Source organism: Balaenoptera physalus (genome assembly GCF_965194825.1).
Source record: "Balaenoptera physalus genome assembly, chromosome: 15".
NCBI lineage: Eukaryota > Metazoa > Chordata > Mammalia > Artiodactyla > Balaenopteridae > Balaenoptera > Balaenoptera physalus.
In genome coordinates this window covers 16,243,750-16,255,972 of record NC_138894.1, presented here as the reverse complement: position 1 = coordinate 16,255,972, position 12,223 = coordinate 16,243,750, and the positions used below count along the sequence as shown (strand labels likewise).

At 47.6% G+C, this 12,223-nt stretch overlaps 1 protein-coding gene across 7 annotated transcripts in view; it reads right to left on the bottom strand.

Annotated features, from left to right (window-relative positions):
- REEP1 (receptor accessory protein 1) overlaps positions 1 to 5,848 on the bottom strand; it is a 114,136-nt gene extending 108,288 nt beyond the window's left edge. For all 7 annotated transcript variants that reach the window (XM_082426891.1, XM_082426896.1, XM_082426892.1 and 4 more), the window contains exon 1: positions 5,691 to 5,848. In XM_082426891.1, coding sequence (XP_082283017.1) covers positions 5,691 to 5,722 — 32 coding nt within the window. In that variant the 5' untranslated portion in view covers positions 5,723 to 5,848. The remainder of the gene's footprint in view (positions 1 to 5,690) is intronic.
- Between the last annotated feature and the right edge of the window lie 6,375 nt (positions 5,849 to 12,223).

The window sequence follows — 12,223 nt, the reverse complement described above, 5'->3', positions numbered from 1 at the left end:
CTGACAAAGCCTGGTGGGGGCAGGATGTCAGGAGGGGATGTTAACTCAGGTAAAGGATGCGCCTCCTGTTTCCTAATTCAGGGAAGCTTGTTAAAACTCTGACAGTGGGACAGACCTTCTGTGATCAGGAACAGGCCAAGTGTGGGAGAGCAAATACTTTAAACTTCTAATTTTTTTTTTTTTTTGGCCATACCATGCAGTATGTGGGATCTTAGTTCCCCGACCAGGGATTGAACCAGCGCCCCCTGCAGCGGAAGTACGGAGTCTTAAACACTGGACTGCCAGGGAAGTCCTGGGAGAGCAAATACTGAGCCAACATGTGTGCCCCCGTTACCATCCTCCCTGCATGAATAATTCAGGGGTCTCCTTCCCCACTGAGCCCGACTCAGCTTCATACCCCATCTCAAGACAGGTCCCAGGCAGCCTCCAGTCAATTATAAGAGATAAAACCTACTAGCCATCCTGGTCTAGGTACACATGCCATGCTTGAGGGCCTATAATACCAGATTAACTGTCAAGATTCCTTCAGACACCCCTACTGCGTGCCAGGTACTTGGTCCTTTATATTTACTTTTTCTCTAAAATCAAAGGAAAGGCCCTGGGTGCGACTAAAACAACCCAGAGGGAAAACAGTGTGCTTCTATGTGAAGATGGATGAGATCTGAAAGTTCAGAACAAACCATATGCATGTAACTATCCATCTTCCAATCCATCAGGGCCTTCCCAAGGCCCTGAAGTGAGAGGAAAACACTCTCACGGCCCAAATGCAAACCCCCTCCTGTTCTCGGAAAAATTCCCACAGACACCAAGAATCCTGGTAACCAGCTGGGCATGTGCACAGTTCATTGTTGGCAATAAAACTGCAAAGGTAACATACACTCTGACTACTGCACGGCCAAGTCTACCCCATCCCCAAGCCTCTTGAAATCCCTTGGAAAATACACACACACACACACACACACACACACACACACACACACACACACACGACACACATACACAATACAAAATGGCAGCCTCACTAGGTGGTTACTGAGGGTCTGACCCCCCTTCTCTCATTCTTCCCAGGTCTCTTCCTCCCACCAAACAATATACACTCCAAAGAGGATAGCTCGCTTTAGATGGAAGAGGAAAACTGAGCCATTAATAACCAGGTGAGACCCTCACTTGTCAGCTACCCTTCAAATAAGACACAGCAGGAAGAAGTGCACAAAAGCTACTACCCAGCAGGGAGGCAGGATTAATAAACAAAGACCAGGGCAGCAGAAGAGCAGCGAAATCTAGGCCGATGTTTTTCACTTCCTTGAGGATACTGCCCCTGTTTATAAATAAACACAGTGCATGTAGGCCGGCTGGGGGACGTGAAGGAAAGGAAGGGGCCCAGAGAAGCACTGGCTCTTGGAACTATTAAGACCTCCAAGATGATGCTGGCCAATAACATTGTATCATAGACCGGGAGCAGGGCCCCAGAGCAGGTGCGAGTTGCCCTTAGGATTCTGCAGGCGGGTCAGACCAGCACTTAGACTAGAACCCAACATCTTTCCTCTCACAATTCAACTGAAACAGTCACCCAGCTCCTACTCTGTACCGCACCCAGTGCCAGGAAAGAAATCATCAACTAACCTGAACCCTCCATTAACAGGATCATTTTTCTGCATTCCACTTTTTAAAGCAGGCCCCAAAGAAAGGCAAGTTTATGTTTAAGAGTGTATGTTTTTTTCTTTTTTCCATTTGTGTTGCAACAGTTGAGGAACATCTTGAGGACAACTCACATTCCTTCCAGGCTTCTCTATATGTCCATCCCTGACCCAGGGCACAGAGACTTCATGCTCTAAACAGTCCTAGGACTTAGCTAGATCTTCAGCTATCAACTCAAGACTGTTTTAAACATCAGACTCTACTTTCTAAAAACTAACATTTTTTTAAAGATGTGCAACGTGGAAAAATGGCATTTTTCGGCATAGCTATTGGTTATTTATGAATTAGGACTCTCTTTTTCCCCATGCAGTGAGTTGGAGTTTTGGTCTACTAACCCAGTAAGTGGTGGGAAGCTCTGGATCCATTTAGCCAACATCCTGGGCCTCAGCCAAAATTCTGTCCAGAGACAGAGAGGCAAAACCTGCTCCTTGGAATAAATGTTTCAAGATAATGCATTCTCCCAAGAAGGCACAGAGCAACCTCTGTGTGCCCGCTCCAATGCACAGTTTGAAATGCTTTCACACCTAGGCCTTGAGTTGTTTGGAAAGAAAACAAAGTATTTTAAAGGAGGCGAGCAGACCAGTCCTAAATGAGCTCCCATGTTCCCTGCAGATATCAACCAGGTTTTAACAAGGCCAACCTTGCTACTGCACTAATATTTCTTCCTTAATTCTTCCTAAGCTAAGCCAAGGGAGTTAGGAGGAAGACAGCTGGCAAGAGAGCAGCGTCTCAAATTGGTTACCATTCCAAGAGCTTTGCCCAGTGGGCACAAGCCTGTCCCGACGCCCACTAACCTCTGTCCCCAGGGGATAACACTGACCAGCTCCCCTGCTTATCCTAGGGCCTCTGATCTCACTCAACACAACCAACCTTTACTGAGTGCACTTGAGGTGCCAGGTACATTCAAAAAAGAGCCTTGGGAGGGGGCGAGAGGTGGGAGGGGGAAAAGAACTACCACCATTGCCCTAAAAATGCTCACAGCCCACGGCAACACAGACAGCCACCATCACAGCTGGCTGTCCCCAGACACCATCAGCTTGTCTTGACGCCTCTGGTTGGAAGGAAGACGCTCCCTCTGCATCCTCAGAGCACAGTGATAGGTCTTCCTTAAATGTTCTTTGATGTGACAGAGGCTTATGAAACCCTGAAAAGATTGCTTATAGGAAAAGGGACCTGTGGACAAAATCATAGGATGCCATACTAGAGGTCTTGAAAGCTTGAAAGAGATCAGTTTAGGTCAAGGACAGGCAGAGGTGGAAAGGGCACTGACCCAAAAATCCAGAGCCTGTGTTCTTCACCAGCTCACCGCGTGTCCTTGGGCAAAGCACACTCCCTCTACAGTTTTACAGATGAGGGGAGGACTGGCTCAGTGGTTTTTATTAGCAGTAAAACCCATATAGTTTCCAAATTATATTTTATATAGAACCCCAGGATATAAAACAAAGAAAAGGAATCAGGACTGGGAGCCCAGAGCCCACCCACTCAGGCTGAGTGGCCTTCGGGGAAGCCAGTTGGAAAACTGCAGGAATAATGTCTGAAAGCCCCTTCCAGAGCTCTTACACCCTCTCTCGGAAGACAGGAGGGAACGCTCATTGACTGAATGTCCTCTGTGGTACTTGGCAATTTAGAAATCATGTATCATCGAAATCTTTGCAACAGTAAAGTGAGATTAACTAGTGCTTGTGAACTAGGATCCCCTGTGATCTGAGTTCTGAACTGGGATCTGTTGGCAAGAGGCAGAAGTGGGATTCGAATCAAGGGTTTTCTGACTCCAAACATGGCATTTCTACTCTTTGCTAAGAGGTTTGTGGAAATCTGGGCTGAATCGATAATTTTCTCGAATGGTAAATATAAACATATGTGCATGTATGCCTAGGGAAACACAGCTTGACGAATATACTTCTCAAAATTTTCATTAGCTATCTCCGTATGGGAACAATGTGGATGGTTTTCCAGCTATTGATCTACATTTTCTAATTTTCCTATAATGAACAGGTATGATTTATGCCAAACAGGTGCTGCCTATTAAAGTGGTTTTAACAACTCACAACTGACACATCCATGTTGGGTTTCTCTACAGAATTAGGGGTTGAAGGGATAGGTCATATCTCTAACCTTTTGGAGTTGACAGTGGGAATAACAACCCCACATCTCACAAATTCTCTCTTGGAGCACAGGGTCCTGGGCTGACCTGAGGGGCAGTTCTCATGGTCATTTAAATTCTCTGACATGAAATTCTTCACTTCTGGGGAGTGTGGTTGTTTTAGAAAGTAACTGCTAGTCCTTGAGACCCCACCCAAACACATGTTTCTCCCCTTCACCCCTCTTAGCTGTCTAGTATACAGGGGGTGGGTGCTAATAAAATTAAAGATGGTGACATGGACCCCAGACCAGAAACCCTGGCTCCTCAGTGTTCCAGCCCCAGCCCAGGAGCACCTATAGGGAGTGAGTACTCCAGCCTGGCCAACTCAACTCTCTGACCCACCCTGAGCCCCACCCCCACAGAAGCCACCTGCAAATCTGACGATCACGGCACTACTTCAGGAGAAAAAAAATACCACCCGGAAGGCAAGACAGGCCTTGATCAGGCATGAGTGGCAGGCACCCAGCCGTGCCAGCCACTTCCCTGGGTTATTCATGCCAGCTCTGCCCGGAGGAATCTTCCAAACGTTTAACATGCTTCCTCTAGATACAGCACAAATCCCCAGCAGGTGGCAACAGCTGTGGAGAGGCCCACAAGGAATGAATGACTTGGGGGCCGAGAGGGACATACACTGGCCTTGGGAAGAAAGCCCATAATGGTGGCCAGGAGACAATGCTGAGAATGGCTTCAGAAGGCTACCCTGACCGGCTTCTTTGAAAATCAGGAAAGAAGGGTAGGAGATGGTAGGTGTTCCCAAACGTGGGGAGTGATGGTGCACAATCAACCAGAGTCGGGAGCCCCTCTTTCTCAGACAAAGAAAAAGCCGGAATGGCACCACCGGCTCCCACTCCCCAGAACAATTTCACCCCGGCTCCCCAAGCAGGTGGCAAATCTGTCCTGACTCAGGCAAGGATGGTTAGGAAAGAAGGGGAACTGGAATAGATGGCCATGTCTACCTCCAAAGGAGAACAAATCCACGAGGGAAGGAGCTCTTCAAAGGTCCACTCGGCTCTGGGGCTTGACAGAGCAAAACGCCCCCGCGCCCACCCGCAATGGCTTCACACAGGCCTCACCCCAGATGACTCTGCGCTCTCCCGCAAGGCCTGGCAGGTGTCATCGCCACCGTCAGTGTGGCCATCTGTCACTTGGAAATTTCCCGTGAATTCCCGGAGATGCCCATCTCTATCTCTCCTTCAAACCCCCCGCCCAAGGAATCAGACAAGGGGACGCGGGGCGGCTACCCCAAGATTCGGATCTGTCCTCCTCCGTCCCACTTGCCTTGGCCGCTGTCAATTTGAGAACCCTAAAAAGGAGGAGTATTTTTCAACCCCCTTAGGAGCCCTGCCTCCAGCTCTCCGCCCTTCTCCGCGCCGATCCCTCCAGGCAGCGCCCCAGGCTCTTCTGGGCTCTGTCATTTTCACCTGACAAAAGCGTGGCGGCGGGGCGCGGCAACGGGCGACCCCAGGCCAACATTTCTTCCCAAGGAGAGGGACACGTGTCCCCGCGGCGCACTCACTCGGGGACTCGACCAAGCCCACCAAGCCGGGGAACAAAGCGGCCGGGCGCGGCTCGACGCGGACCCCAGCGAAGCCCCGTGCGCCCCAGCCCTCGCGGCCCCGCCCGCCGGGCCCCCGCGCCCGGGCCGGGCCCCGCAGGGCAGCAGCCGCGTTCTGTGCCGCCCGCTCGCCCGCGACCTCGGCAGCTACTGTACCTGCTAAATTTAGCGGCCGCCGGGTATTAATAGCCGGAACGACCGGAGCGGGCGCTGCAGGGGCACGCGCAGCCCGGGGGCCGGGGGCCGGAGAAGGAGGGGAAGGAAGGAAGGGACGCGAGGAAGAAGGCCACTTACACCACCAGCCTGGAGATGATCCATGCCACCATGGCGGGGGGCGGGCGGGCGCGGCCCGGCGGCGCGGCGCGTCTCGGTTGCTGGCGGCTGCGGCGCTCCGGGCACGTCTGTCCGCGCACGGCCGCCGCCGCCAAACTGAACGCGCCCGCCGCCCTGCCCGGCGCTGGCGCGTCGGCGCAGCCGCGGCACGTTCCGGCGGCGGCGGCTGCCCCAGCCCCCCTGGGCACGGCGGGCCCGCGGCGATTGGGCGGCGAGCCGGTCGGGCACCAGCGGGACCCGCCCCGCCCCGCTGGCCCCGGGCCCCAGGCTGAATTCGGGAGGTTCCCCTGCGCGCCCTGGTGCCCCCGCCGCTCACAGGGGACCCTGAGGTGGTCCAGTTGTCAGGGCAGAGACCCGGGGGCCGCCCCACCCTCTGTGCTCCAGTGGGGAAACTGAGGCCTGGATCTTGGGAATCTGTCTCCACCTGTTCTGATTGAGATACAGTCATCCCTCGCTCGGATAGGGATACTGCGCTAGCCTCATAAGGGACTTCACTGTGTCCAGATCTGACCCCTCCAGTTGTCCCCCACAAGGCATTATCTGCATAAGAAACAAATCTGGGCCTGTGTCTCCCCCAGTTAAAATTCTAAAGAGTCCCTACAAGATCTTGTCCCTGCCTGCAAACTCATTGCCACCACCATGCCCCAGATATCCCTCTAGCCCTTTTCACTTAAGGAATTTTGGACTTGGACAAGTGCTGTTCCCTCTCCCCTGTTCATACACTCCATGCCTCAGATAAAGTTTATTGCCTAAGGAAAGCCCTTCCTAGATGGCTGCTCAGTATTTCTGTATCAAAGTGACTCAGGGGTATGATCTGGCTGGGAGGAAGCTAGAAGCTGGAATTGCCTAGTGCCAGTGCCCTGCGGAGCCATTTTGGAGCCTTAGGCAAAAGGGAAGATGTGCATCGTATGCCCGTTTTTAATGTGTTCTTTAAAATATTGCATTGAATGTGATTTATCTTGATTACTGCATTTTGTGGCACTCCCTTACATTTTGCCACTGAGGGGAGTGCCTCAATCTCCACACCCTAATCCTGGCCCTTATTATATAAGTGCTGCCTGGTACATTGTTTCCTTGTGCTCTTGAAAAACTTTTGTCCATTGCTCCTGGCCTTGGTTGCTGCCTTCCTCACCGCCTCCATGGTGCCCTCCCAGAGCACTGTCCTCCTTTGCTGATGCTATGTCATGTATAATTCAGTGTCAGTTGCGAGAGGCAATGGAAAGTGCTAGCTCGAAGCCTTCTTTAAAGGAACCCTGCCCAAGACAGCTTCCTAGCACAGGCAAGGAGACCTCAGACCTTGGCGGAAAGAGGCTGGAAATGTACCTTCAGAGGTAGTAGAGAGAGAGTGGGTGTGATACAGGCTGAAGAAAGACCTTGCCCACAATAAAGGGACAGCAGACAAAACATCCTCTGTGATAAGGGGTCTCCAAAGAACCCCTAAAATACCTGTAATACAGTTGTTGTTGTTTTTAATGCTGTTTTGACCCAGTTTTGAGGCCCATCAGGGACCGGTCAGTTCCCCTTCTTAGGCAGCCAAATAAGTCCACACCCCACCACCTGCTTTATCAGGCTCTCACACAGGCCACCATACGCCTGGCTTATCACCCCAGGGCCAGGTACCAGATGGCCGGGGACAGCTCCTACGCCCTCGAGCCCACTGAAATTATTCAAATTAGCCAATCCTGAACCTGTTTATCCTGCCTTGCTTTTTCCTTCCCGCAGAAACCACAATTTCCCTCTGTCTGTCTGCCTCGTAAGCCACCCCAGTGTTTACAGTGAGTGGCCCTACATGGCATGCCGTGTTCTGTCCAGGGAACCGTGAGCAAAACAAAACTGTGAAACCTACTTTCTCTCTCCCGATCCAGCCTCACCATACCTTCCCCAAGGTAATATGGTGAAAACAGTACCTGACAAGAAAAAGCTTGGAATACCTACTAGGCAGATCAGGACAGTACCAAGCAAATAGGACCTTCTTCCATCCCCTCCCCCCAACCCCAGGTCAGAAAATGCTGTTAGTGATGCTGGGTGGGGGGTGGGAGGGAGTTGGGGGAGGGGGAAACTGTGGTTCAAAGAAAGCCTTTGGGTGGGAAATTAAAGGAGAAACTGGTCATGTGCTATTTCTGTCCTGGAGATGCCCCCATTCCTACTAATGGAATTCTTGGGTTTGACTATTGCACACAACTGGACATTTTCATGAATGACATGAGACTGTTCATGGGATTAAAATATCTGGAAGTCTTTCTGTTATCTGAAGAGGACCAGGAAACTAGTGGGACCAACCAGATTTCACTCAAGGGTTGGGGAAAGAACATGTTCAACACTGCAAAGCATTGACGGACACAGAAGGGGAAAGAACAGAGAGAAGAAAGTTGCTTTTCTATTTCATTCTATCTCTTTCAGGGTAACTGTTACACATATTACATCTCTCCATCATAGACCCCTTCCAGTTTGTCCTTGACCCTGGAAAACATCAGGCCAGGGGATGGATACAGCCTTCTAGACAATGCGACTCTTAAAGCCCTATCAGCTGGTTCACTTTAAATTATTTTCACGTGAACTGCTGTTCATGTGGATGCTTATGATCTGTTTTCACCCTGTACCCTTCCCCTTTCTTCTGGGAAGATCTCTCCATTTTGCATTGGGGAATGGTTCTACGCACACTCCAATCTTTTTTTTTTTTTTTAACTGAAGTATAGTTGATTTATAACGTTGTGTTAATTTTCCAGTCTTTTAAGTGTCATTTTCTCACAGGTCCTTACTACCTCGATTGGCCATGGGTGAGCACTGGACATAAGCTAGACCAAAGATCTCCCCTAGGATTTTTAAAGTTGAAAATAGGAAAAAGACACTTCCACTTTCAACCATTTATACGAAATTCCAGTCAAGACAAAACCTTTTGCTCTACAAATTCTAGCTGCTTGTACCTGAACTATCAATAGTAACAGAAAATACGTCAGTGTTGCCCAGATGCCAGGAATGGGGGAAGGGAATTGACTGCAAAAGGGCAAGAGGGAACTTTTGGGTGATGACAAAATTCTATATCCTGATTGTGATGGTAATTACCAACCATATACATTTGTCAAAACTCACCAAACTTTACACTTGAAATTGGCGAATTTTATTTTATGTAATTATATCTCAGTAAAGCTAATCTTTAAAATTAGGGAAAAAAGTTTATAATGTGCTATGTGAGGCTCAGTAGTTCTAGGAAACCATGTTTTTTATTAGTCTTTTCCTTATTGATTGATTTAAAATTTTATATATTAAGAACATAAGTCTTTCAATCCACATTAAAAATGTTTTTTTCCAGTTTGTCGTTTTTTTCCTTCAGACGTTGTTCATGGTATATTTTTCTTTTCAAAGTGTTTGGGGCTTCCCTGGTGGCGCAGTGGTTAAGAATCCGCCTGCCAATGCAGGAGACATGGGTTCAAGCCCTGGTCCAGGAAGATCACACATGCCGCAGAGCAACTAAGCCCGTGCACCACAACTACTGAGCCTGTGCTCTAGAGCCCGTGAGCCACAACTACTGAAGCCCACGTGCCACAACTACTGAAGCCTGCGCATCTAGAGCCCGAGCTCTGCAACAAGAGAAGCCACCACAATGAGAAGCCCGTGCACCGTAACGAAGAGTAGCCCCCACTCGACACAACTAAAGAAAGCCCGTGTGCAGCAACGAAGACCTAATGCAGCCAAAAATAAATTAAAAAAATAAATTTTTGTAATTTAAAAATATTTTTAATTAAAAAAATCTCGCCATGCTTTCTGCTGTTGTGGTTTCAATTTTAATTTCACACCTTTTATCTTATAGTCTACCTGGAATTTATTTTAGTGTATGAGTTAGCTGATTGTCCTGACACTATTCATTGAATAATCCACCATTTTCTCCCTTACTTCGAAAGACCATCTCTATGATATACTCTAATTGTTATTATATCAGGGTCTATTTCGGGACTCTGTTCTGTTCTGCCCATTCATTCATGAGTTGCTACCAAACAATTTTTATTAATGTAGCTTTTTATAATATATTTTAGTATTTGGTAGGGCTAGTCCCTCCACTTATTTCCTGAATTTTTCTTGTCATTCTTGCCATTTATACTTTCATAAGACTTTAGAGTCGTATTATTCATTTCAAGAACTTCTGGTTATTTTTAATTGTTATGAGGTAAGATTTGTCAATTAATTTAGTGAGAATTTTTTTCATTACAATATCTAGCCTTCCTATTTGAAAGCAAGACATCCTAGGCACTTCCAATGCTTCATCTGGAAATGAACAAAAATATAAAGTGATCTGATTCATGGCTTGAGGAAAAACTCATTGTATTAGACTGTTATGGACCATATAAATAATTTTTTTACTGTATACAATTTTTTGCCTTAAAGATTGATATTGATATGAAAACTCAGCATAAGGTACAGATAAACCAGAAGTGGTTTACCATGAAAAAAAAAAAAAACTTGAGTTTTAGGGCCTCTAATTTTTTCCCTTTTAAGACCCTAGGCAGGACCCTAGCAATATAGTCACATGATTACATGTGCAAAATAAAATATTTTAATTAAGATCTGTTGGGGTGGCTATTTTTCCTACTCCATCTCTCAATCATACTTCTCCTTGTACTATTATCCAAGTGGTCAAAAGCATTTTGGGGAGCTGGCTAAAGTGAAATTGAATTGGGAATACATTTTGTTAGGGTTTGGAGATATAGATTTATGGATTTGCAGTCATTTCCATGTCTAGTTTAAGCTATGGCTACTCTCCACTGGAGGAACGGCTTCCAAGAATCCTCCTGCAGTCCTCTGTGCCAACTCACCCAGCTTCAGACACAAGGGTACAGAGCTAAAGATTGGTATGATCATGGTATGAATGTGTCCTACAGCCTTGCCCCTGGAAATGTTTGGATAGTGACAGAGAAATAGGTTTGAAATGTACAGAGCCAAAAATCTAGTCTGTGACTATTCTTCCAATCATTGGCTGTATAAAATTGTAAGTGGAGGATTCAGTTCTCATCAGGGCCAAGACCAGGAGGCAGAGAGAGCTAGGGGCCAGGGAAGTAGATTTATAGGAATAGATCAGCTAAGGCAGAAAGCAGGTCCCTGGCCTCTCTTCAAGCAGTGTTGGGCACCTGCAGCTCCTGCACTTGCTAGGTCAGAGGGTATGGTCTGCTGGCTTAAAGTTTCAGGTTGAGAGGCCATGAGCACAGGAGAATGCAGGGAGTCAGGTATTAGCTCAGTACTTTACTGTTTTATAGCGGAAGTGACGCCATATGACTTCCAAGGCCAGGTCATAAAAGACCATGTAGTTTCTGCCTTATCTGCTACTCATTCTCGGAGGACTGAGCCACCAGGCTCATAAAAGAAATGTGACTACGCTGAGGCCGTATGTAAGTGTTTTAGTTGACAGTCTCAGCTGAGCCCAGCTTCAAGTCATCCCAGCCCAGGCACCAGATATGTGAACACAGAAGCCTTCAGATGTCTCTAGCCCCTAGTCATTAGAGTCACCCCCAGCCATTGGAGTTTTCCCAGCTGAGTTTTCATATATATTGGAGCAGAGACAAGCTATCCCACCGTGTCCAGTCCAAACTCCTGACCCATAGGATACATAAGTGTAACAAAATTGTTGCTGTTTTTTGCCACTAGTTTGCGGTAGTTTGTTACATAGCAATAGACAGATAATCAGAATGCCAAGTAAAGCTCCAGGTGTAGTAGCAAAGCTGGGATTTGAACTCATCTTTCTGATTCTCCAGACCGTGAACTTTCTACTTCACCAGTGGTTCCTGGGAACCAGTGCCCAGCAATGATAGCATTTTCAGTGAGAAAAATCAAGGTAATATAGTGCATTTTTCATAAAGCTAACATATGCCATTTAAATGACCGTCTCTTATTCTGAGATTGTCTTTTATACCTTTGGGGTTCTTAATATGTCCTTTCTTTTATGACATAATGGTGATAGCAATTAGTGGTTGTTATTTTACTAATGTCCTTCCTGGCAAAGTAAAAAGCTACCAAACTAATGTCATTCCCTTCAGTTCCTTTTTTTTTTTTTTTTTTAAGCTTCACTGGTATTTGAAATTTAGAAGTCCAGGGGCCATTGCTCTGTCCTATTCCCTGAGTATCATGGATTCAGAGGTGGATACAGTGGAAACTTGACATTGTTGTAGGGTTTCGTGTTTTCTTTGGTTGTTCCCTCTTCCCTTATAAGACTAGCACATATGTTGATTTATAATTTATACCCCACCTGTTTCCAAAAAGGATTCAAGACAGCAAGAGAGTTATTCCCCTGGCGTACCCCCAGATTCTTATAATGGTTACTGAGTCAGATGGGGCCCTTCCCCGGGTGCCGACAGGATTCAAACAGCAGAAGTGGGTGGATGAGGGATGATCTTGCGCTATCTATTGCAGACAGAGCCGCCACATTGCCATTCGGCAGAGCTCAGCAGGGGAAAGCAGAGATTGAGACCAGGGCCCCTCGGCCCTTGTCCTGGCCCAGCCCCCAACTG